The sequence below is a fragment of the Pygocentrus nattereri genome, chromosome 14 (genome assembly GCF_015220715.1).
Source record: "Pygocentrus nattereri isolate fPygNat1 chromosome 14, fPygNat1.pri, whole genome shotgun sequence".
Lineage (NCBI taxonomy): Eukaryota > Metazoa > Chordata > Actinopteri > Characiformes > Serrasalmidae > Pygocentrus > Pygocentrus nattereri.
This window is the reverse complement of record NC_051224.1, coordinates 25,903,858-25,931,309: the sequence shown is the minus strand read 5'-3', so window position 1 is coordinate 25,931,309 and position 27,452 is coordinate 25,903,858. Positions and strand designations below refer to the sequence as shown.

At 39.6% G+C, this 27,452-nt stretch overlaps 2 protein-coding genes across 2 annotated transcripts in view; one reads left to right on the top strand and one right to left on the bottom strand.

The window, feature by feature from the left end:
* Positions 1-3,327, top strand: part of crlf3 (cytokine receptor-like factor 3) — a 36,917-nt gene extending 33,590 nt beyond the window's left edge. Inside the window, exons 8-9 of the mRNA XM_017713755.2 lie at positions 1,007-1,119; positions 2,454-3,327. Of these exons, the coding sequence (XP_017569244.1) occupies positions 1,007-1,119; positions 2,454-2,722 (382 nt within the window). The 3' untranslated portion in view covers positions 2,723-3,327. The remainder of the gene's footprint in view (positions 1-1,006; positions 1,120-2,453) is intronic.
* A 6,685-nt stretch (positions 3,328-10,012) lies between these two features.
* On the bottom strand, positions 10,013-26,145 carry suz12a (SUZ12 polycomb repressive complex 2 subunit a). The gene is made up of 16 exons (XM_017713754.2): positions 25,211-26,145; positions 22,560-22,606; positions 22,373-22,437; positions 21,845-21,913; positions 21,417-21,466; positions 21,022-21,107; positions 20,527-20,746; positions 19,860-19,962; positions 19,673-19,778; positions 18,654-18,834; positions 17,603-17,691; positions 17,189-17,332; positions 15,665-15,822; positions 14,220-14,418; positions 12,563-12,642; positions 10,013-10,364 (listed from the first exon to the last, which is right to left on the bottom strand). The coding sequence occupies exons 1-16, from the start codon at positions 25,374-25,376 to the stop codon at positions 10,100-10,102; spliced, it is 2,028 nt and encodes a 675-aa protein (XP_017569243.1). The 5' UTR covers positions 25,377-26,145; the 3' UTR covers positions 10,013-10,099.
* Between the last annotated feature and the right edge of the window lie 1,307 nt (positions 26,146-27,452).

Genomic DNA, 27,452 nt, shown 5'->3' with positions numbered 1-27,452 from the left:
ACAGCACCAACGTATTAGTTTACTATAATTCCCTGTGTCCATGGACCCCTTGATCTGCTGACATTTCAGCAGATCACGTTTCAGCTGATCTGCTAACATTAGCTACCAAAAGCTAAACTGAACAAGTGAGTTTTCAGCCTAGATTTGAAGATTGTGACTGAGTCTGAGTCCCGAACATTTTCTGGAAGGTCATTCCAGAGTTTGGGGGCTTTATAAGAAACAGCTCTTCCCCCAGCTGCAGCCTTATGAATTCTAGGAACTATTAATAAGCCAGCACTCAGGGATCTGAGTAGTTGTGATGGCTCATAATGGAAATAAGGTCTAGCAGGTACTCAGGAGCGAGCCCGTGTAGGGCTTTGTCAATAAAAGAATTTTATAATCAATACGGAATTTAACAGTCAGCCAATGAAGAGATGATAGCGCTGGACTGATATGATCAAATTTTCTAGTTTTAGTGAGGACCCTGGCTGCAGCATTTTGGACTAGTTGGAGTTTGTTGGAGGTGTAAATTCCTGCTCGTACATCCTGACAGTAGTGCATTACAGTAGTCTAGCCTAGAAAGTAATAAAGGCATGTACTAGTGTTTGTGTCAACTGGGATAGGGTATTTCTTATCTTGGCAATGTTGTGAAGATGTAAAAAAGCTGTCCTAGTGATGCTGCCTGTGTGTTGATCGAATGATAAATCAATCAAATATGACACCAAGATTTTTTGCTGCTGAGCCAGGTGTAACTGGAAAGTCAGCAAGATTTAAAATTAAATCACATAATTTATTTCTTGGCACTTTTGGACCCAGAATGAGAACCTCTGTTTTCTTACTTCTGCCCACCAGTTAGCATAGTGCCTAAATCAATCAAACTGTGGTGGTGTCGAGTGGCTCGTATAGACTTCATTATGTGGTTTCTGACGCTGTGTGACTCACTGTTCTCTATAAACATGGACTGAAGTATATTAGCACAGCAGAAAACACTAGCAGCCACCTGGAAGACTGAATTCTGTGTCTGCAGGATTTCGGCGGCTGGACAGATGGATAAACGTGACAGTGTTGGAGTTTGTGCGGACAACCACAGCGGAGCAGAGTCTCTGCAGAGAGATCAGGCCGTCTGCATCACCACTAGCGGTACGATTCATTTACTTCATTTTATAGGAATGTAAATCTGTGACCAGACAGCCACACGAGTCAAATCAGTCATGAAATCACTGCAGCTGCGTTAGATTTTATTATTATTTATTATTATTATTCAAAATTATTTTAAAAAATATACTCCATACTAGTGAAAGTCTACATGTTGCTGTAATATAGTAATTTTTTTTAGTTTTTTTATGTTACTTAAATTGCACACTTTACCCAGTTCTCTATTAATTAATAGTGATATCTTTTAACACGAATGTGATGTATGGTTTGGAGACTGTGGCTCCGTCTAAAAGACAGGAGGCTGAGCTGGAGGTGGCGGAGATGAAGATGCTGAGATTTTCGTTGGGAGTGACAAGGATGGACAAGATTAGAAATGAGCAGATCAGAGGGAAGTGAAGGTGGAGCAGTTTGGAGATAAAGCCAGAGAGGCCAGGTTGAGATGGTTTGGACATGTGTTGAGGAGGAATAGTGGATATATTGGGCAAAGAGTGTTGGAGATGGAGCTGCCGGGTAGAAGGAGAAGAGATAGATCTCAGAGAAGGTTTATGGATGTAGTGAAGGTGGACATGGAGATGGTTGGTGTAAAAGATGGAGCCAGATGATCCGCTGTGGCGACCCCTAAAGGGAGCAGCCGAAAGAAGAAGATCTTTAACACGAATGTTTGCATACATGGATTCTGGTTTCTCATTGAAGATTGATCTGAGCACACTTATTAAAAAGTCTTAAACAAATTCTGCTGTTCTTTCTCATAATATGAAGCAAAAAGACGTGTGAGCTTTAACCACACCATCCTCTGTCCTGCTGCATCTTCGGAGCTGATGTGTAAAAGTGTATCGCTCTGGATGACTCGACTGCAGCGATTAGTCCTGCTTTGTTCAAAATCTAAGAGGCTCCATTGTCCAATATCATTTCCTATTGTTACTGACGTGTGTATTAGAGCTTCATCAAATGTTCAACTTTTTTCAGTCCGTTTTCTGTCAAGGCATCATTTTCATGGCAAGAGACATTTTTTGACAGAGAGCAAAACGTCCTTAAAAGACAGCCCCTTTTCATCTTTGTTCAGTTCTGCCTTTTTATTAAGGGTTCATTCATTTTATTTCATTTCAGTTTTTCTTATGATGAATAGCAGGTGTAATAAAGAAGTAGTAAAAATTTCACAAATGCTGACATTTTTCTCTGTAATTACTTTGTTTTGCAATAGACATTTTTTATTTACTTTTTGTGCTGTCATTTTTTGTTTTAGTAAAGTTTTAGTTAACTATGAAAACTCTGCTGTTTTAATAGATAACCCAGCCAAATATCCCTGTATTTCGCCGCAGGTGCCGTGTTTGTTAACGGGAAAGAAATGACCAACCAGCTGCCAGCGATCACCGTGGGGTCTTCGGTCACGTTCGACATGGAGGTGGTCAGCCTGTTTCCCATCAGCAACAACAACAACCCCAGCGACGGCGGCACCTTCAAGCTGAGGGTTACGATTGGCTCAGGGAACAGAGAGGTGGTGTTTTACTGGCTGCTGGATCAGGTGGTGGACTGCCTGTTTTTCGGCTGCTCTTTCACGCACCCTGGCTGGAAGGTGCTGGTGTTCTGATGTTGGCGATGCAGCTTAAAGTGGGGGAGGGGGGTTCCCGGCCTGCTGGACCCACAGTCCTGCAGCACATTAGTTTTACACACACTCAGATTTCCCCCGCCATCTTGATTAGGTGGACATTATCCGTTCTATCAGTGCAGGTTTCATTAAAAAGAGACTCATGAACAATGTAGGTGTTAAATGTTTTCACTCTGTCGTCACATTTGAATCCTGACAATACTATGAGTCTAAGGCTGCGTTCACATTACAAGCCTCTGCTCATTTCTGATTTTTTTTTGCAGAGATCTGATCTTTCTTACTGGATCGTTCACATTCCTGAACATAATTGCTCTCAGCTGTTCATATTAGAGCAAAACAAAGGTGAAAACAACAGCTCAGATACACTGGGACTGATTTTCCAACATCTAAGTTTGTTCTTAAGCATGCGCATGAGAAGGATCCTAAGAAAAAGTCTCCATCAGATTCATGATGCGTTCTTAAAGCACAGAACTGTTCTCACCTTTGTGCTCTTGAGTGTGTGTAGATTCTGTTCTTACCCAAGAAAAAAAATCCTACATAAGAACATTAGTGAATGTCAGAGTCTTCGTAACAACTGCGTAAGGGGGTTTTAAGAAATTTTCTTAAGAACGTTTGGTGAATTAGGCTCTTTTGATTCTGCTGTATTTATTGGCACTAACTTAACACTGAATGATGCCGTATACGCAGTGAAAAAGTCCACATAAATTCCGAGCCGGCTGTTCTCATTAACGCCACAAATCAGATTTGCATCCGATTCAGGACCACGTAAGAAAGATATACAGGTCTGATTTGAAAAGATCAGATTTGCGTGCCCACACAGCTCAAACATTGGGACAAAAAAAATGTGTGTGCCACCTAAAGGGCAACTCCACCAATTTGCACAACATTTCTGCATAATTAACTGGTTAAGATGTAAACAGAGCGGTTAAGAGTGGCACCTTGGTGTGAAACGTTCTGCTCTAGAGAAACTTACCGAGTCAGAAATATTCAGTGGTGGTAATAGGAACCAGACCTCCACTTCTAAAAGCTCCCTCACAGAAAGTTACTACATGAAATGGTTATGAATTCAGTGCCTGATGACTGAGACCCCATGAGAAGTTAAACTCCATTCGTGGTGGAGGGATACATAATATGCAGGGTGCCATGAGGCAAAATAGTCCCCAGAGAAAAATTAGTATTTCAGATTTTCCACTGTTTTCCATCATCAACATTTCATATAAACTCAAAAGACTGTAGGTTCTCTGGTGGTTCTGGATAGTGAATAAAATGTCTATATTTGTGTTGTAGTCATGGTGACCCCTGGTTCCTATCACCACCACTCTGAGTGACACTGTTTACACCTCAAATGCTCAGTTATGCAGGAATCTGGAAAAAAAATTGGTGGAATTCCCTTTTAGGTCTAGTAATGTGAACGTAGCCTAAGAGAGCGTAATTAACCCTGATGAGCAGTATGTGAAACATTACTTTGTAAATGTGGCACTACTGTTTGGATAGTTTAAATTTATTCAGTCTTATGCTTGTCAAATTTCATGTTTGTGTTGATTTTCTGACTGTTAACAAGTTACTAATCCTCTACAGAGACACTTCTGCACACGTTAGACAATTACTGTTTATTTACACAATCGTTGTAATTTGTAATGTTGGGGGTGGGGGTTCCCTGTAGAGGCAACTTATTTACAGTTAGAAAATTATCAAAATTTAATTAATTTTAACAACTGGACTGTATAAACATCATGTATCTGTTTGTAGGCATGACCGCGGATTCACACCAGACACGTCTCTGAAGTGATTTCAGTCGTCCGTCTAATCACTAAACCCACATCTTGTATTTTTTTTTTTTTTTTTTTTTTTTTTTTTTTTTAATGAGCATCAACTCTGACATTGTCAAATCAGGCACTTCCAATTTCTACAGCGCACTAAACTAGATTTATGATCATTTACCAAAACGTGATCTTGTTGCAGCTGCCGAGCAGCTCCTGTACTGTACCAACGCTGTAAAGCATACGTTCAAGAGCTTTTAACTGATAAAAACAGCAGTGAAGACTAGAGAAGGACTGATCAGGGTTTTTGTGGCCGATACTGATCATCTTTCAGCACAGTCAGCCAATACTGGTCAAGGGTAGGTCTGGACTGTTAAGGCCTGACAAATAGGGTGCAATTTTAATATTGTCAAACTTTTTTTCTTTTAAAAACAATGAAAACGTTTCTTTTAAGCACTTAAAAGCTACATCCTATTCTACACAAAAAAAAAAAAAGACAACAGGGAGTCCCAGCACCTCCTACAGGAGCCAACGCTGCATAAAAAACAATTCTGCAGGTCAGACGGGGGATTTGAGGCTCATTTGTTCTTCCTGCTGTATTAAAAAACATTGATTTAACTACAAAAAAAGCAGGTGTGTTTGTAAAGGCAGTAAGATTTAGGAGTGTAATTTTCAAAAAACTACAGTTTACAGCAGACATCAAAAACATCCTAAGTTTAACACAGAAACTAAGCTGTTTGTAGATCATGTAGGCAACCAAACCTCCATGGGTTGTGACATCACAACCACAACTTACTGGCTGTCTGACACACCATATGCAGGGGCCTTAAAGTAGATATTAAAAATCTGAATCTCAATTTACAGAAAATCCCAAATTAAATTACAGGTGCATTATTAGCCATAAAAATTGCAATGATCTGTTTTCCCCAAACCGTGTTGTGAAGTTTCAAAATCACTATAAAATTGCTTTAATTACAACAGAAGCAGCGTAGTATACATGATGGAGAGTGTTGGAGGCAGTGCGGCTCGAACGCTCAGCTGCTACACTTAAGTGAGCTGTCTGGTGTGAATCTGGGGTCATGAGATTTTTGTTGTTTTGGCCGTGTTTAATCCTGATGTCGGAACCTTTTAATCTTTTTAGTTTTCAACGTTCGTGAAGCTCCCTCATAACGTTAGAGCTGCTAACATATTCAGTAGCGCAGTGTTTCGACTGTAAACTGTGCACGACTCTTTGAGAAGCAAGTCTGAGGTGTTTGAGTGTCTTGTCAGGAAGAGGTGTGTTTCAGCAGGTCTGAGCTGCAGAGCTCGCTGCTCAGGTTTTACCACAGAAAAGAAACAAGGTGAGAGCAGAGCAGGACTGCAAAGATCAAAGGCAGGTTTTTTTTAGGGGTTTTTTTGTAATGAGCTTCAAGTGTAAAGGCATCCCCATCCTGCTAACACAATCCCGTCAGTTTTTAGGAACCTTTTAAAACTTTTTTTTTTTTTTTTTTTTATGAGCCTTGTGGCTGAAATTACAGCCCCATGGAGGAGAACGTTAATCTCTACATCCACATTGTGGTCTGTTTTAGGTTTTGAGTTTTCTTAGACAACACATACTGTGCACAGGGCGTTTCATATTGTTGCTGTTGTATGAAAACTTCTATACAATTTTATAGAAGAAACATTTTTACTTAGCAAAACTTAGTTTGTCCATTTGTAATGAAGTTCAAATAAAAAATGGCGATGATATTCAGTTGGATGCAAAGGTTTTAAAAACCCTGGTCAATTTACAACCGTGTGGCTGATAAGTATGAAAACAAGAGAAAGCCAGAAAATTGTTTTTCAGTATAAATATGCTTGTTTTTTTGGCTTATTTTCAAATGGTGTTTTTTTATTTTATTTTTTTTTAAAGAATTGTCTATGCAAAGAGAATTTTGAAACTTGTGAACATCATAAGGCAGAAATAATAATTATCCAGACAAAAAAGGTACGTGAATCACGCACTGCTGTGTAAGCTACTTTTTCTTTTTCATAGAGGATCTTGTTGAAGTGAGGCTACACCCCACCAGGGCCCGATCGAGTGATACTTGTGACTGATACAGATTTTAAGAAGCTAGAAATTACAATAATTGATCATGATGGCAGATTGTAATTTAATATAGTCAAAAATTAACCAGACTTAACTAAGCTGTAAACAGAACAGTCAAATAAGGTTTAATCACTCCTTAATTAAATAATACAAATATTGTCACATTGGGCGGAGCTTAGTATCATTTTGGGTTTGTTATAATTTGCTCTTGTTTCAAGTTCTCTTAGATAATAATCTGAGGGACCTTAATATCGGCTGATATCAGTCGGGCTCTACATGAGAGAAAAGTCGCATATGGATACACTTATGAAACTGTGATGGTTCAATGTGTTTTACCTCATTTATGTTTGTGCCTTCTGGAGACGCCTGTAAGAAAGCAAGTGAACATTTGAAACAAAATAAATAAAAGTTTAGTAAACACTTCAGAGTGCACTTAATATGCCAATGTGTCAACGTGAAAGTGTTCATTTTCCTGATTTCAAGCAACATGACATCAATAATGGAAAAAATCTTTATTTTTAAATAGAAAAAACAACTTTCAGATCACTCCTTTAGAGCAAAAGCACCAACCTCAACAAAGCTGGCCAACTATCAATTCATGGCAAAGAATTTTTCTTTCTTTTCTTCCTTAAAATCCATTTAACTTTCTTATGGCCAACTACATCTTGTGCAAATGATGCTGGTCTCCGTTTTGAGGCATAGAAAGCATAGATAAGCATTTCAGCTGGTAAAGTCACAACTTGACAGTCTTAAAAATCAGAAAACTCTCTCAGCCCCCCCCCCCCTCAGCATTTTCATCACCACGGCGCTCCAGCAAACGAAAGCAAAGCATTCAGAAAGCAGTTCTGCTTCCTCCAACACTCACGCTGCCTTTGGGAACTAAGGATCAAGCATGAACAGTGTCGCTCCCTTTGGTATGTAAATTCCACCATAAGACTAATTGATTAACAAATGCTTTGCGCCATTTTCTCTTCCCTTATGTACATATCAGAGGACTTGGGGTGTTTAGACACACCTGAAGAAAGAAAGCTCCCATCAGACAGTTTCAGGCTAGAGACAGAAGAGAACTGCATGGAACAGCAGCAAATAAAACTGCCGACAAGAAAGAGGAAAGGGCTGCGTCCTCAAACTACTAGTTTAAACCAAATAAAAAGAGAAGTGGAGCAGAATCAGCCCATTAATGGCAAACAAACAGCTGCCACTCTTTAAAAACAACAACTGTGCTTTCAGACCTAAACCTGCACTGATGTCCTTACAAAAAGGTTTGTGATAAAAAGCCTGAACCCTGCTCAAAGTCCATGAATCCATGGGAAAAGAAGTGTAAACATTGAGCGCAGGGTCATCTCCCTGCTCAGGAGGCTGATTCTCCTCAAGTGTACGTGATCAATACCCTGTATGTGTTTGTGTCTTGTGTTTGTGCATCACCTGGTTTCAGTGTAACAGTTTAAGACCCTGGCAGACATTCACTCTCACATTTTCAGCACCCTGGACTGACAGGAATCCAGCTCCAGTCATCTATTCAGCACACCAGGCCTGGAGGACTACAGTGCTGCTTTCCTCCTACCCCTTAATGCAACTCTCAACAGCACCTGGGCATATGGTGAATTATCACAGACTCAGCATGTTTCCCTACAGGCAGGCGATATGATGATGCATTCATCATCAAGACCATCTTATATGACTATATATGAACATGAATATATTCGATTATATCATTATAGTAATAAAGTATGTCAAAATATCCTTTTCTGAGCATATCACTGGTACTCAAAGATACTTCCCAACTGCATTTTCAATTACAAAGAGTCTCATTAGTCCTGTTTACTAGGACTGTGTGAATACAAATGAATTGGATTCAGTTTTTGATCATGTTTTTTTAAAATGCAGCTCTCCTTTGTCTAATAACTTATTAAATGTCCGAAAATAAACATCGCTATCCATCGCGCATCATAAAAAACTTAAGTATTGCGATATTGCCCACCTCTATATCAGTATCATGAGCATCGTAAGCACTTCCGCACCGATCAAAATTTGAACGATTTTCATATTCCTGAAACTCAGCTGGTTCACTGACATTTTGCCCAAAAAAATTGTCTGAAAATGCCTTCAGGTATCATGTAGGGGTGGGCGATATGACCATATTTTATTGATACCATGATTTGTTAGTGTGCTTTTCTGAGCATATCATCAGCACTTACTACATGTTTAATTAGAAAGTGAGCAGTTATGCCTGTTTAATTGTAATTCATTGTTTGTAAAACACTGAATACAAATCATCTCAGTTGTAGGATTATCATTATTATTACTGGCTTTTTATATGCGGCTCTACTGGTTACATCTGATCTGTTCCAGCTCATTAAATCTGAGAAAAACTAAATATTTGTTATGCATATAACAATATATGCACAACATTTTCCCCTTACATTTTCCTGCAAGTGAGAATGGAAATCTTATTGCCGCAACAGTCCATTGTAGTAAAAGCCAAAGGGCTGTTGCTGAATTCCACAAAAACACAATGAAATTCGTGACTAGCACAAAATCAAATCTACAGCCATTACAATTTCACTTATAGAAGCAAACTAGTCACTTGCTCTTTAATGGTACCAGAGCATCTCATTAAAGCTGTTCTTACTAGTTTTATCCAACTTTACAACACTGGATCAAGCGGTTCTGATTATTACTTTCCTTAAACGTTGTCTGGTATCCACAGTGACCATAATGAACTAGACTTATCAATGAACTGATGAATGTTCTACAACAACACATAAATGCGTCCTAACTGGACATAATTTAGCACCTGCCCATTTCAGCTTCTGGCAAACGCACTGAAACTGTAGCCTGTGGTAATCGACCGTAGACCACAGATGCAGAAAATGAGACACTGGGTTAAGACTTACTGTAATTAGCTGAATCAGAAGTACTAAAGCAGGGAAGCTGCTCTGGCCCTTCAGGACTGGTCTCCAAATGTTCAGCCAGATACCTGTACTCTCCATACAGTTTCAGAAATATTGACAAGCTAATGCACCACCATTAGAGAGAATGATTACAAAACCTCAGAAAAAAATTCAGTAAAAGCCACAGAGGAATCCCCATTTTTCCACCATGCTATTTAAAATATATTAAAAATCTTTCCAAAAGTCTTTTTGAAACAGTCACCAAAAACTATAGTTAATACCAAGATCTCAGGGTAGAGGCCAGAGGTCACAAAGACAAATGCACATTTATTTTTGAAGCTGATTGCTGAAGACGTCCATCAACATCACCCTGAACATCTCGTTTGGGTGCAGAGGAAAACGTCAGATTCCTGCTCCAATTATTCAACTGATTTGAGGTTAAAAAGCAATAAGCTGGCATCCTGGACACACTGACAACGGAAAAAAGCCATCGTCTTCAAAGTCTTCCCCCCCCCCCCCCCCCCTCCATCCCTCCTGCAAATCACCCCGCAACAAAACCCTCCACCACCCCTCCTGTGTGAGACACCCTTTGGCCCAGTGCCTGAGGAGAATGCTTCCAGAAATCATGTGAAGTTCCTTAGGCTCGTGCTTTCCCGGGTTCTGCCACTTTACTAGCCTGTCCAGGAGAGTTGCTGGCACTGCAGTTGTTCTCGGTCCACTGCTGACCCTGCCTCAGTAGAGCCATCGCCTTATCAATGGTCACAGTGCTCACCAGGCCAAAGTCGTGCATGCTGACCAGGTGGAGAAGAAAGTTTCTGCAGAGGTTTTTCTCCATGATAATGGAGCCACACTCCTCCACAAACAGCATGCAGGCCTGATTCATCTGATTGTCAGCTATGAATCTGAAGGCAGAAAGAATAAAAGATAAAGACATTAGATCCTTGTTCAAACTACCTTAGTAATTATAAAAAGCAAAGACAAAAATAATAAAAGTAATAAACGCACACATCTGAGATTGTACAATCCTATTTCCAAAAATATTGGGACTGTGCAAAATGTAAATTGAAAACAGAATGCAATGATATGCAGATCATTTAAGTCCTGTATTTAATTAAAAATAGGACCAAGACAACATGAAATCTGAGAAATTTTATACACTGCTCAAAAAAATAAAGGGAACACTCCAATAACACATCCTAGATCTGAATGAATGAAATATTCTCATTGAATACTTTGTTCTCTACAAAGCTGAATGTGCTGGCAACAAAATCACACAAAAATCATCAATGGAAATCAAATTTATTATGGAGGCCGGGATTTGGAGTCACACACAAAATTAAAGTGGAAAAACACACTACAGGCTGATCCACCTTTGATGTAATGTCCTTAAAACATGTCAAAATGAGGCTCAGTATTGTGTGTGGCCTCCACGTGCCTGTATGACCTCCCTACAACACCTGGGCATGCTCCTGATGAGGTGGCAGATGGTCTCCTGAGGGATCTCCTCCCAGACCTGGACTAAAGCATCCGCCAACTCCTGGAGTGTCTGTGGTGCAACGTGGCATTGGTGGATGGAGCGAGACATGATGTCCCAGATGTGCTCAATCGGATTCAGGTCTGGGGAACGGGCGGGCCAGTCCATAGCTTCAATGCCTTCATCTTGCAGGAACTGCTGACACACTCCAGCCACATGAGGTCTAGCATTGTCCTGCATTAGGAGGAACCCAGGGCCAACCACACCAGCATATGGTCTCACAAGGGGTCTGAGGATCTCATCTCAGTACCTAATGGCAGTCAGGCTACCTCTGGCGAGCACATGGAGGGCTGTGCGGCCCTCCAAAGAAATGCCACCCCACACCATTATTGACCCACTGCCAAACCGGTCATGCTGAAGGATGTTGCAGGCAGCAGATCGCTCTCCACGGCATCTCCAGACTCTGTCACGTATGTCACATGTGCTTAGTGTGAACCTGCTTTCATCTGTGAAGAGCACAGGGCGCCAGAGGCGAATTTGCCAATCCTGGTGTTCTCTGGCAAATGCCAAGCGTCCTGCACGGTGTTGGGCTGTGAGCACAACCCCCACCTGTGGATGTCGGGCCCTCATACCATCCTCATGGAGTCTGTTTCTAACCATTTGTGCAGACACCTGCACATTTGTGGCCTGCTGGACGTCATTTTGCAGGGCTCTGGCAGTGCTCCTCCTGTTCCTCCTTGCACAAAGGTGGAGGTAGTGGTCCTGCTGCTGGGTTGTTGCCCTCCTACAGCCTCCTCCATGTCTCCTGGTGTACTGGCCTGTCTCCTGGTAGTGCCTCCAGCCTCTGGACACTACGCTGACAGACACAGCAAACCTTCTTGCCACAACTCGCATTGATGTGCCATCCTGGATGAGCTGCACTACCTGAGCCACTTGTGTGGGTTGTAGAGTCCGTCTCATGCTACCACGAGTGTGAAAGCACCACCAACATTCAAAAGTGACCAAAACATCAGCCAGAAATCAGAAAGGTGGTCTGTGGTCCCCACTTGCAGAACCACTTTATTGAGTGTGTCTTGCTAATTGCCAATAATTTCCACCTGTTGTCTATTCCATTTGCACAACAGCATGTGAAATTGATTGTTAATCAGTGTTCCTTCCTAAGTGGACAGTTTGATTTCACAGAAGTTTGATTTACTTGGAGTTATATTGTGTTGTTTAAGTGTTCCCTTTATTTTTTTGAGCAGTGTATATTTTTAAAAATATCTATACATTCTGAATTCAATGGCAGCAACACGTCAAAAAAGTTGAAACCGGTGCGACAAAACACTGGTTAAGTTGTGTAATGCTTAAAAAAAAGAAAAATGGTGAAACATCATACAACTAAGTAAATTGGCAACAGGTCAGTAATGAGTATAAAAATAGCAACTTCTGTATCTTAAGGCAGACAAATAAAGATAAACATTATTTTCTTTCTCAAATTACCTCAGTGATCTGAGGTTTAAAAAAATTGATACAGGTCAGGTAACGGTGACCTACGCTCAGACTAGGTATGAAGAAAGACTGTGTGTACTGATTATATTAAGCCATAGATTAGATAGATCAGGTGGAAGGAAAAGAAATACACACCCGTGTTTCATTACATGAAGGTTCCACAGTTTCATCACCTCTTTCTCTCCTTCGTTGACATCTGTGAACTCCTCGATTTGCTACAGGAGACAAATCATGTTATTTCAAACAATGACAGCACGAGAGGAAACGAAAACAAAACAACAACTGCTGCAAACTGTTCCAATATTTGCGCAAGTCCAGACACTCACTTCATGGAAAAAGATTTCTCAGTGACTCAAGCTAAACGTCAAAACTGTCCAATATGTTGTTTGCTTGTTCGTGTGATTCTGATGAACAATAACAACAACAACAACAACAACAACAAATGACTTTGAACCATTTCTAGTCAATATATTCAAAAACAACAAGACCAGCAATGACATACCAGCTACTCCAATTCTAGAACTGGGCAACATGACAATATATCATCATTATCGTAAATTATTTCACAATACAGCATGATTTCTGAACATATCGAGTATATCATTGGTACATGTGGAACACTGACCGACTGCATGTTTCATCATAAAAAGAGCAAAATTAACCCTGGTTAACTGGATTGTGCGCCAAGTATTGAATAAAAATTCACAGCTTTTAATAGTATTTTTAATGTAGTACTACTGATCTACTGATCAGTATTGTAAAAGTGGATGTATTTGTGATATATTTTTGCCATACTGCCCACCTCTATCAAATTCTACACTTACTGGCCACTTTTTTCGTAGCTCCTTGCTATAGTAGATCACCTGTTGACATACAGTTTGTGTTAGCCATCCTCGAACCCTGTGGCCACTGCGGTAACGAAGAGCCTTTCTTCTCTGACTGACCTACAGCTTCATGTACTGACCACATTTAGTCCAGACTGCAACCATGAAGCTCAAATCAACACAGAGAGCCGCAGATTTTGATGTAAATTTGAACACTTTGATCCATTGAGCCTCATACTTCAAAAGACTTTTTCAAACGAATTTAATATCAACAGACATGAAACAGCATGAAGATTACAGTAAATATTCAGGAGAGAAACTAAAGCAGCTGCAGCTCCGTGAGTCCCAAACAACCGACTTCTTATCAGAACAGATTCAGCATTTAAGGTAATAACGGCTGTTTATGCGGTTTAATCTGCTCTACTAGTTTAGTATAGTGATTTCTGATGGCAGCTGCTGCATTTATTTGATATTTGATAAACAAAACTGAAAAATGAAAAGATGTTTGTTTACTTTGTCTAACAAATTATATTTCTGAACAGGTAAACACTTGAATAGGAATATAGTTAAATGCATTATACGTGTTTTCTTGTTATTCATTAACAATTTAGATATTGGTTGTATTTGCTTACAGAGCCAAATGGCTCTGAGCATCAATAAACAAAGCACTGCATCTTTTATGCAGTGAAAGAACACGGTAGCTCACAGAAAGCACAAATTCTATTCACTGATATTTTGAAAACCAAATATTTTGAATCATTTGTGAATAATATTTTGGCCTTCAGGTATTTTGACATGGTATGATGTGGCCCTCTTTGAAAAATGTTTGGACACTCCTGGACTACAGTTTGTAACTCTAAACCAACAAAGTGCACTCATAAGAAGTGTTTCTGATAAACTGGCCAATGAGTGTAGCCTCAAGGTTGACGTGGCCAATACACTGAAAAATCCCTTGAGTAAGACCTCACCATGGTGGTCTTTTCCCGAAGCCACTCAGGGTCCCTCTCGTCCTCGCTGTCCACATCCATCTCCTGCGGTCGAAGGGGCATGCAGCTGTCGCTGTGGAAGTACAGGCGGTTGTGTCCGCTGACGTACGTCCGCTGCTGCTCCAGCTGACCCTCCTCTGACTCCAAAAACTCGGACAGGCTGGGCTTCGGGCGCTTTGGCCTAGAGAGAGACACCATCACAGACACCACAAACTCTCAGCAATGCACTGGAAGCAGAAACACTGAACTGAACATCAGGCTCCAGTACCACTACATCAGCTGATATGGAAGGATGAACCCAGAAAACAGCATGGCCTTACTTCAATTCTGTACAGTTTTAAGAAAAGCATCCACCTACACACTAATAGGCCCACAAGCCAACTCACTGAATCCCAGTTAAGATCCCACTCTGCACATTTCTGTGATTAAATTCATGCTTCAAGATGGCTGATATACTCTTTTCCAGCTATGCAACTTCCTTTTGTATGTTTACAGACAACAGAATGTTGTAAACAAAGGAAAGCTTAAGATGATTAAACAACTTGATAAGGAGGTGTGTGATGATTTAAGTATGCAGTTAGCACCATGGTAATTGGTGAGGTATAAGCTTCCATTGCTTGTTAGCTATATTAGCCTTGTAGCTCAGATGCTAAAACTAAAGAAGCAAACTGCAGACACTAAATGCCTTGGTTTATTGCCAACATTTGGAAAATTGGTCAATCTATTCCTTAAAGGACTTGACAATTAACAAGTTTAGATTAGTAAAAAAAACTGCACCGATCATTTTCAGGACTGGGCACTAACTAACAGTGTTTCCTAAACTGGTATACGAGGAGCCCCAGTAATGTTGGGGGTATAGAATTTTTTCCATGACATTTTCACTTACTTTAGTCTTCATTTCTGGATAGTTTTGTGTACTTTTAAACATAGTGTGTATGGCATGTGCAATGAGTCTGCAATATTTATGCCACCCAGCACTTGGCAAATGTGGCCTATAATCAGTTGGGTATTTTGTCCTTTCTTTACTAATATTTGTGTAAAAGACTGTGTGGGAGAAGACATTCTTCTGCATGTCAGGCTCAGAAGAAACTAATGATAGTCGTTTATCATAAGAGGTAGGCAATGTGACAATGTTTATAGTTTACTTCAGAGTGAACTACATACATAATACAGGCCTAATGTTAACACTTTATTCATCCTGTATTCAGTATATCTGGTGTGTTCGTGCCACTGCATTGTAAACATTTTATATGTTTAGGTGGATTGATTTTACAAGGCTAAATGTCTGCATTAAGGCACTGTGTGTGTGTGTGTGTGCAAGGAGTAAGATGGGGCACTCAGCAGATGGTTTAATGCGAGAGTGTGTACAGGACTAAGAATTTTGAGAACCACTGTGCTAATAGAAAAATAAGCACAGCGGGACCGACCTGCAGACGAGAATGTGCGTAACGGAGGTTCTTTTAACTGGGCCGTTACGGCTGAAGGCAAAGCCAGGCTGGCAGTGGATGTCCTGAGGATTCCCCACATACGAGCCATCGTAGCACTCATTCACAGATACATCAATCCTGGCTCCTTTGGGGTGAGGCTGCCCAGCAGGATCAGGAGAAACATAAGCAAGAAATTAACATTTCCTTAATGAAAAAGAAGATTTACCATAAGCCATGATAGTACATACATTCACTGAGCACACTATTAGTAACAGCTCCTTGTTTCTACACTCATCCTCCATTTAATCAGCTCCACTGTTCATATAGTTGCACTTTGTAATTCTACATTTAGAGACTGTAGTCCATCTGCTTCTCTGCATAGTTTCTTACCCTGTTCTTCAGTGGTCAGGACCCCCTCAGAGCAGGTATTATTTGGGTGGAGGGTCAATCCTACCTTGTCAGTCCACCTTATAGATTTTACATCTACAATAGCTCATCTGCTGCTGCACAGTTTGTGTTGGTCATCCTCTGGTCCTTCATCAGTGCCCACAGGATGCTGCCAGCTGGATGTTTTTGGTTTTCAGTCCAGCAACGACAAAGGTGTTTCAAAACTCCAGCAGAACTGCTGAGTCTGATCCACTCTGACCAGCACAACACACTAACACACCACCACCACCATCAGTGTTACCGCAGTGCTGAGAATGATCCACCACCCAAATAGTACCTGCTCTGTGAGGGTCCTGTGGGGTCCAGACCATCGAAGAACAGGATGAAAGGGGGCTAACAAAATATCAGAGAAACAGTCGGACTACAGTCTATAATTGTAGAACTACAAAGAGGCAAGTGGAGCTGATAAAATGCACAATGGTCTAGAAATTACGAAGCATTCCTCATAAATTGAGTGTGTATATATATATATATATATATATAAAAAAAGAAACTGCTGTTGTTTGGAACAAAACCTCGTATCTCCATTTTTGTTTTTTTGTTTTTTTAGTTACATACATTTGAAGGGCCTGTTGCCCTTTACACTGTGTGTAAATTTCATAAGGAATGAAACGAAAGAAATGGCTTGGAAATAATTCTGGTTCCACTGAGTTTTTTAGGTTTTTTCCTAACCGTCTAAAGTTGCCATTTTGGAGACACACTATCACTGTACAACAGTGATATATCTGATCTGTAAAACTACTGTATGTTCACTGTTGACTGATAATTAGTTTCAGAATTACTTGTAATTTGTTACTTTATTCAATAATATCTTAGAAAACGCAAGATATTCTGGCATTCTGAATGTTAATTTAATTCTTGGCATCATTTATCATCTAGGCCTACAGCTACATTCATTTCCTAGTAATTATCTGAAACCTTTTAAGTTGTAAACTGATTTTTTTTTATCGTGTCTGCAACAAAACTGGTCTTATACTCTTAAAACCACTGAATCTAAATCTTTTAAACAGTATGTCCATCGCCCTGGATGAACGAGTGAGCGTGCCTAGAAAGCACTGGCAAGTTTATTTTGCTCACCACATAGTTGAAGATGAAGCGGCTGTGGGAGAGCTTGAGGTGTTTGAGGAGGCTGTAGAGTTTCCGGCAGTTCAGCGTGCACCAGGGGCAGTGCAGGTCGTCTCTCGCCTCCGTCTGCTGCCGTGTGTTATTGTTGTACAAGAACTAGTCAGAAAGCAGAAACAGAGAAGCAGTTGTCAGCACGACACTTAAACCCTGAAGAAAAGGTCAGTGCTAAATGTCAGAGTAGCCTCTCAGGAAGGTGGCTCACACACAGCCACTATGCTGACTATCCATAGCCAAAAACAGCACAGATGACCTCAATGCAGAATTACAGGAAGCTCTGAGCTCCTCTGATATTCCTGGAGCTGAAATCTCAGACAGAACAGAGCACCCACACAGGTCAGACAGGTCATAGTCTGAAAAAAATGTTACCTGATAATAAACACGTAGTTTCTGTCGAGGCTCAACATGGACCTGCTCCCTCCGCACCGGCAAGTCTGTGCTAACTGGATCTTTAACAGCTGAAAAACAGCAGACACATCAGCATAGCACATGTATATAACACTAAAGAAGAAACCTTCCTACTGTCAGTCATTTATTTAACATTACACTATGGGCAATATGACAATACCTTACCACAATAATGTGTCACAATACGCTTTTCTGAGCACATCGTGGATATCGCCAGTACTTAAACTCTTAACTATGCTACATTACAATGTGAGCATAATTAGTCTGATTATGCAGTGAAGTTCGCAAGACTGAGTAAAAACACCATGGTTGTGGATTTAATTATTACTATTTTTGCATATTTTAAAAAGCACCACTGCAGGTTCTATTTTGTCTGTTCCAACTTACTAAATCTCAGTAAAACTAAATATCGTGAGGCATATTGCATATCATCTTTAAAAATAATTTTATTGCCATGATCACCAACGATACGTTACGCTAGTAAAAAGACATTCAATTAATGAATATCCAAATAAATTTATTCATGTCCAATCAGACAACTTTACTTAACCAGGTACCTGAAGGAAGCATGTGTGGCTTGCAATTCAATCAATAAATAACTTGTGCACTGTAATTCTACATTTTTAGACAAGCTTTTACATCTCAAGTAAAATGATAGTACAGATGTACTTTTGCATTTCTAAACTAGCCGTCTGTTTTTATCCTAGCTTTTTGATGTCTGATATATTTAGATACCCAGTTCTGAATTTAGGATATCAGCTATTTGTATAGGTTATTTTTGAAATCGTTCTTAACAGTTTATCAAAGTCTTGGCCACACAAAATATACAAATGTTAAATTGTCCATGCCTTCTTTTTTCATTCATAAAATATTTCCTTGTTGGTATGTTCACATACCTAATAAATGTGTGGCACCTTCTTTTTCTGTTTAAAAATGTTTAAACAGTAAAACCATCCAAGCTGCCCATCACTAGCAAAAACTTACCCAGTCGAATCAACAGAGCAGAACGTACCTACTGTCTGAGGAGGTTTCGGGGCGCTGGGCCTGTGGCTTTCTCCACCGCTGGTATCAGAGTTACGCGTAGCAAGTGGTCTGGCTACAGGCGCTGTAGTGCGCTCACTCGTATCACCTGTCCAGCGCAGGGTGAACTGCAGAGTTGGGCCGTGAGAGAAGGTGTCGAACGGAGGGACCCACTGAAACAAAAGACGCTGAGGACAATTAAAAGAAAATCCCCATGACCATGATATTGCAAATGCAAGAAATATGTCACACTAAAATTTTATTTAGCATCAGTTATCAGTGGTGGGAGAGATAAATTTCAATACAATTTTCTTGCTACATCATTAAAACTTTAACACCTTTGTGTTTGAAAGATTAGGTGGTGCTGATACTGTGCATTCTGCTTCAATAAATTATTATCATCATCACGGTTATGGATTATTAATATTAATGGCTTTTTAAACAGCATCTCTCTGATTTTAGTCATGTTCAAATACACTCATTTTTACAGCCTGCGTATTCCTGCCATCAGTAAAGATGCCTTTTATTTTCTAAAAAACAAGCTGTTGAAATAATTCCAGGTGACATTCCTCCCGTGTGAATGTCGGTAACAACTATTATATTTTGTGGAAAAGAGTTTGGAGGCGCTCGAAAAAGCATTTACCTCTGTTCTCTGTGGCTACAATCGAGCCAATATATACTAAACTTTTCCTTGAACAATAAAACATAAAATTTACAGAAAAAGTTACATTTTATATGTGATTAGTCTTGGCTGCCAATTCCCAAAGTGATGACAACGCAAAGTCACATTTACGCTACACTACAGACCGCAAGACAGATGTTTAGGGTAAACAAAATAAATCTCGTCTGAACAGTGCCTGAGAGTTTCAGGTGTAATCTCTCTTCTAGATTTCAGTAAACACAGCTACACATGTACGGTTAACATCATGATTTTTGAGACTAAAATGAGTCACATAAACTCAGTGCAACTCATCACCAGACATGCATATGTACACAAACATTTCCACAAACCTTTCCATCCAAAATAGTTTCCCATGTGGCTCTCTTTTTGCCAATAGGACACTCTTCCATCTCCTGCATAGATACTTCATATTCACCGTCCAGCAGCTGCAGACGCCTGATATAGAAATTAATAAACAGTTACTTAAAACATGCAGAAATTAAAGTCTTAAAGATGAACTATGTAGTAGTGTAGTACCTGTTCTTATCAAACACTGTCATCTGGGCCACAAACGTTGTCTCACCATCATCCCGATGGGAGGAGTAGCGTTTCTTCCTGCTGGGAACCTCTTCGATAACATCTGAAAAACAAAAATATTTTCTGTGCGGTTTTTTTGTTTTCTTCACAATTTCTACCAGCCAGTTCATAACCTAGCAGGTCATTGCCATAGAACTGTTAGAATTATCACATTTATAAAAATTGCAAGCATTCAATAAAGGCTCTTGCACTTTGCTCCCTCTTTGTTTCAATTTAAGCCTAAGATTTATGCTTTTATCCTACATGTTTATGAAGTGATGGTTAATAATCTGCATTTTTCAGATGATTAGCCTTCACTTCATAAACATGCAGGATAAAAGCATAAATCTTAGAGTTAAATTGAAACAAAGAGGGAGCAAAGTGCAAGAGCATTTATTACATGCTTGCAATTTTTATAAATGTGATCATTTAATATCAGTATCTTTTCAGTACATGTACAAAATATTTCATTTGCATACATGCAAATGCTACAAACCAAAACCTCAACCCATTTACAGTAACATGCTAAATAATCACTGAACCACAGAAACCCCCAACATACTCCACAATAACCTCAACAAAATACTGAAACATTATATAACGATGCATCACAAGACAAAGTCCTTACTGGTCTCTCTGCTGGACAGGCCGTTGATTTCCCTCCCTCCGGGACAGGTGACCCTGAACAGCAGTGAGTAGGATTTCACCATGTGGCTGTTACTGGCCTCAAATTCCTGACTGGACACAACAATAGTGGGGCACGAGCCCACCTTCATCTGGCTGCTGTCCGGGTTCAAAGGCACCTGCTTCTTACCTGTAGGCACTTGCTTAATAGGGCAACTGACATCCTGCAGAAGGCACAAAAATATCAAATGGGGGGGGGAAGGTTACAGAGATAAAAATTCACTACTCAACTTTAGTCACAAATACACTCCACCACACTATAAAACACAAGCAATCGTAACAAAAGGTACCTTAGAAACTTGACATATTTAACTGTAGAGTAATTTTGAACTGTACCTATACCATTCATCATGTAACATTCACAGTCAAAAGGCCAGCTGATGTGTTTAAATGATATCCAACAAACATGAATAAAAGCACTAAAATCAATGCTTTTTACCTTCCGTTTCTTATGACAGACTTTGATGAGTAGCACCTCCAAAGACACAGAGTTTTCTTCATTCTCTGAGTTCTGTGAATTCTTATCTGATGGTACAGCACAAAATAAATAAAATAAAAATCACTGTACAACCGCCAAAGATCACTGGGCCCCATTCACCAACCGTTCTTAAGAAGAAATTTTCTGAAAGGTGAGAACAGTTCTGCACTTTAAGAATACATCATGTATCTGACGTTGCCTTTTTTTTTTTTTAAGGACCTTTCTCAAGAACGCATTTAAGAAGCAGCTTAGGAAGATGTTGGTGAATGAGGGCCAATGTCTTTATGATTGAGTCCAGCATGAACTAAAGAGAAGGAATAAAATGTTAAAATGCAAGCTTGGTAGACAGCTCTTACCAATTTTATGGAAAAATCCGGTGAAAGTGAGCTGTAAGTGGGAGGCCAAACTGGAGAAAAAACAAACAAAGCAGTAGACGGTTCAAAGTGGGCAATATGGCACAAATGTAACATCACAATATTTGAATACTTTCACAATACACAGGCTTGCAAATAAGGTACAATATATAAAAATATATAAGCAAAACAGCAGTGCTGGTACACCAAGTACATTTGCAACGATAAATGACTTAAAATGAATCAGTACCAAAAAGATGCATCACTGACATTCTCAGAAAAGCATATTGTGACTCATTTTATCACAACAGTGGTAACAAATTCTCATATCATCCATCCCTAAGCACAATTTAGACATTTACAACAAATTTAATACATTCTTCCAGCACTACAGAACTGAACCAAGTCCAGATGAGCAGTTATCTTCTTACTTGTGCGACTCCTGCTCCATTTTTGTTCGCTCCACTTTGAAGAGCAGGTCATCCACATTAAAGCATTTTCTAAATCAGAATAAAAGAAAAAACAACTCACTAATACAGTTAAGAGCTTTTACAACCTCTTGGGTAGTTTTGTAATAGAAGAAAATCAAACACATATCTTGGCTGCCCCTACACAGCTTGTGTCAGTTGGAGTGGATTTGCCTAGATATGCAAATTTTATAACTGAAGGCAATCCAGGTGCCAAGTCTCTCTTTTCATCACATTATAATGTTTCAATTACAGTGTACAAAAAGCAAGTTTAGTATATCTTTAGGTGTATAAGACAATACATACACACACACTGCACTGTTTGCACTCCACAAGCAACACGGTGCACTTCAAAAAGTGTGCAAAAGTGTCCTTACACTATTATGCAGTTATTCAGCATGCAAAGACATACTGGAAGTCTTCAAACAGAGCATTCATAGTGTTTGCGCTAGCTATTTGAAGTGTATATTCACAAAAACAAAAGTCTAGTACCTTTTCCCATTGGTTCTGGAGTTCCGGTGAGACATGTATGTGAGGGTTCTATGCAGGAAAATAGGCTGGACATAAAAATAAGAAATAAAAAGTAAAGTCTGTTTAAGGAAGCACAGCTTGTAACCTCTCTGATGATTGTTAGTTTCATAATAAACAACGACACATCGCTCCTTCATGATGTACTTACCGCCATGAGGTTCCTCGTCCGAAGGAATCGATATATTTGAGTCGGTTCTGCAAACAGAGGACACAATGCAGTTTAGAGAACTGAAAGGGTTCTGTAGGCTGTGCAGAGGTGACAATACTTTGGTTTTTTTTTTTGGAACACAACACAGTAACCTGCATCATCACTTCATGATATCACCAAGTTACATTTCGCCAAACATCTTTTCATCTATGTGCCTGACAGGGACCGGGTGATCATCCTATTATATACATCCAATATTGACATCACACTTATCAGTAGCAGTACAATTTTCTGGTTAGACTGCTGGGATTCAAACTTGCCAACCAGTATCACCAGTAAGGAAGGATTCTGAAACAGCTGCAGAAGTTACTCATGTAAATACATAAACATATGAAAACAACCAAAAAACTGAATAAAAATAGGTGGCATATAAAGGAAACTGAAGAATTCTGAGTCGCCCTGCCCCCAGGTATCAATATATTATTTAAAACTGTAAGGAACTGCTGTTTATCTAGGTTTAAGAGACCTGCCAACAGACATGACAACCATATCAGTCAGTAAAACACAATTCAAGCAAAAGAACTGGGATTTAACATTATCTAAAACCTAAACACTAAACTAAATCATCTTGTACTTCAAGTTATCAGAATTTTTAGCCCTTTACCATCAGTCTCAGTCACAAAATGTTCATGTTAGGCTCTAGTTGGCTGATGTTTAAAAACAAAAGCTGCCTGATTAGGGCAAAAATCTAAATCACAATTATTTTGGCCAATACAGAGATGTTGATTATTTAACTTAGTTTTTACTTAGATTTATAACACAAGACAAAACGAGAACATCATTGTGAAACAAAACAAGGCACAAAATAATAGTTTTCAATGGTTTTGTTTTCATTATTGTCAGAAGCAAAAATTGTGACTGAAAATGAAATTCAATTAATCGCCCAGCTCTACTTTGTGATGCATCATATCACAACACTTTGAGAATTTTTCCGATACCATATTTAATTTTTTCTGACATCTGTTAATTGGAAACAAGCAAAAAAATTGCCACATTTTCAAAAACTACTGCCACTAATCATATTTAAATGTAAATGATTACGTAACATTTTAAACAGGGTGCTGCTCCATATCTGGTTGAACATGATTAATTATGCTCTTTAATTAAACATGCAGTTGTTATAAATGTTCTAGAAGCACTGACGATACTCAGAAAGGCATATTGTGATATAACTGATCATGATAATGACAACTATTGTCATATAATCCAGCCTTACTTTGTGGTCAATGTGAGTTATAGTAAGTAAAGGTATGAAAGGAAATGAAAGTTTATACACAAACATGATAAAACACAAGCAGCTTCTGCCACAGATTGTGATATGAAGGTAGTTTTATAGAGGAGAGCAAGTCAACTGGATGATTAAAGTTTAGAGCAGGGCAATATGATATTTTTTGATATTGTCATAAATTACATCTACAACATGCTTTTCTAAGCTTATCGTTGATATGGATATCGTAAGTACTTAAAAACACTCAGCAACTGCACGTTTGATTACAAAGAGAGCAAAATTTGTCCCGCTTAACTGGATTTATTGCAGCTCAGTTGGTGAAATGTTAAACACAAGTAACTGGTATTGCAGTTTTTGATATCATTTTTAAAAGATGGCACTATTTCTGTCTGTTCTAAATGATCAGATGTCACGAAAAATAAATATTGTGACACATCGTGGATCACAAAGAACCACATCAAGTTGTGTGAATTCCAATTTTAGCATACCTTTAACAATTAGCAGTTTAACTGAATATAGTGCAGCTCATTATGTAAAATGAAGACAAATGGTTGGATTCCGTTTTTGATAAAGGTGGGCGATATGACAAACATAATATATGTTATAATATTTTTTCAGTCATCTGATCAGCTGGAACAGAGAAACGCATTTTAAAAATACTATAGTATACAGTACAAAAACTGTGAACACAATGATTTACGTTAAATATTTGGCACTAAATTATCTTATTATCAGATGTCAGGACAAATAAATATGGTGACACCGTGTATAGTAAAAACACTTCCTGAAGCATTGTGGTCTTACAATTTTATATCGCCCATGTCTACAGAAGGGCACATAGGACACGGAAAGCACGTGTCTTGGGTTTGATACACGTGTCTCTTTCCGTCTGTACGACCAAGAATTAAGCCAATAACATAACCATTATCACAAGTGTCATTATATACTCCTAAAACATGTTATCTTTATGCATATCAGTGGTCAGGAAATGTGTCCAGGAGAAGTTTATGCAAAAGGTCGTCTTCTATGCTAGACAAAGGTGACTTTAAAGTGCTTATTTCAGAGTAAAGAAAGGTGAAAATGTTCGAGCAGATGGCTGAAATGCTGAAATGTGCAGTGCTGTTCTCATCTTCCAAACCACAAGACTAAAGCTCCTTATTCGAATTTCCCGTTCCACCTTAAATGGCGCAGCAGTTACAGGACGTAACGAGGGGAAGAATGGAACTGCTGCGCCATTTAAGGTGGAACGGGAAATTCGAAAAAAAGAACCTGAATAAAACGCTAACTTCAGTGTAACCCTAAGGTAATACAGACATAATTTCCGGGTTCGGTTCCTACCCACAGGATACACATGAAAGCTTACTTTCAAAAGCCTGCAAGAAAAGCTCATGGTCGGCTTGAATCTGCTCCAGTTTGGGTCTCTTAGCCGCGTTCATGAGGCCGGAGTTCGTGTGGTTTCCTGCGGCTTTACCACTGCCTGATCTGCACCCGGCTCCGTGGTGATCAGAGCCGTGCTTCTGAGGCGCCATCCCCGGACACACAGCCTCCAAACACGGTTCCGAAAGGGTCCAACAAACGCGCAGCCGAAAGCTTCTGCCCCGAACAAAGCGGCACCGGCTTCGGCTCTCCACTCGCTCACTCACTCAGCCGGGCACCAGAAACATCAACACATCGGAGATTTGGTTAGCTTCCAAGATCCGGAATAGTGCAGCATCGAACCTGCCATAAGTGCTCGGTCCGGTCCGGTGGGGGAAATTTTAATAAAACGGTCAAAAAAGACACGAAAAACGGTGTAACTCTATATAAATTAAAGCCGGAAAAGGAGGTAGTTAACGTTAGCTGGTTAGCAGGTATCTTCTCTGCCCGTTTCACTCGGTTTCCGCTGTTAAACAAAGCGGGACTGAATATTTTTGATGAAAGTAAGCTCAAGCGGTGCTGGTGCAGGTGTGAATCCGAGTCGGAGTGACAAAATTCTTAGTTACAGACCGACGGAACACGCGCTAGCGTTGGCTTAACATTACCTCAGCGTTAGTTTAGCAACCGACGATTTTCAAAAAAGCCACCGGCGGCAATAATATCGTTAGCACCGGGTGCCGCCAGAAACACCGAAAAAAACAACAAAACCCTCAAAGCCGATCGCCGATAATACTTATAATCTTTAAATTACGTATGTTGGGAAAAACAATTATATTTTTTATCATTTCTCCTAAGAGAACTTCAAACTTCTGTTCTGGCTAACCTAGCTAGCTTTTTCGGCCTCCTCAAGAATCCCGCCCACCGGCAAACCCGCGAAAAGCAAGTTCGGTAGCGCGCGCGCAACTGCGCTCAGCCCTCTGCCTATAATTCCCGCCCGTATTCGGGAAAAGCCGCGCCCCCGCTGTGTTAAGATTGGCTAGTAGCTCGTACGTCACAAGCCCTTCCCGCCAGTCTAGAAGGTTTAATAGCCTCAGGCAATAGGGGCGGGGTCAAGAGTGGCGAAACGGCTCGTCAGTCTGGTCTTCTGGCCAATCCGACTGCAGGCGGTGGGACGCTACTAGCCAATCGTAGCTGCCAGAGGGTGGAATTTCCCAAATACGGGTGGGATAAGGAATCACGCTCATGCTTGCACTGCAAAACTCGTTTTTTGTTTTTGTTCCCACTTGATTCAGACCGGCCAATATAGGCAATACATATTATAATGTTTACTGAACAAAATACGTAAACAAAGTCATTCAGAGTGGGTTGATGTTAGATGGCTTGTTGAAGACATAATTACAGTCTTTACAGTGGAGGTGCAGTGTTGTATATGGTTCTATATAGCACCAAATAGGGTTCCGCTAGTGTTTACAATGTCGAGCTTGTAACAGTAGCAGAATACCTTTTGGTGCTATAGAACCATATACAACACATTCTCCATCAATTTGAAGAACTATTTCATGATACAAAGAACCACTTAAACATGAAAGGGTTCTATATAGAACTTGTGGCTCTAAATCGAAACACTTCTTTACTAAAGAAACCTTGAACAACATTTATATGTGTAGTTTAATAGAATCTAATTTGTTAGGCAAAGTGGCCTGATATTATAAAGTGACTAGTTGCTTAAAATCAAATGAGTTTGCGTTATAAACTATAAACTATTGTTGTGCAGTCTGTTGCTTGCATGTGATTGTCTTAAAAATTAAAGCCACACACCGAGACATTTATGTATCAAATCAATTTTATTTCCATTATAGACTTTTAAATTAATAAATAGTTATATAGTGAGTTGATGGACAAAAGCATTGCTGCTCTCTGAAACTACGGAAGGGAATTCGTGCCGAATTGAAAATCAGTCACTACAGTGGAAAAAGGTGAAACACAATGCACATAAGACATTACTGTCTTCTGCATTAGAAGGTGAAATGCTGATTTCATGTCAGAATCGAATACAAGTTGCCTTTAAATGTAATGAAGGCACGACTATCCTGCTTTCCACTGTGCAGCACATTAAACTGATTTTACTAATTGTCAGCATAACAGTAAAATAAGTGAAATCCACTTTACACATAACATTACTCACTCTTCCACAGGGGATGTGTAGCATACGTGCTATAATGAAAAGTAAAACCCCCACTAGTTTTTTA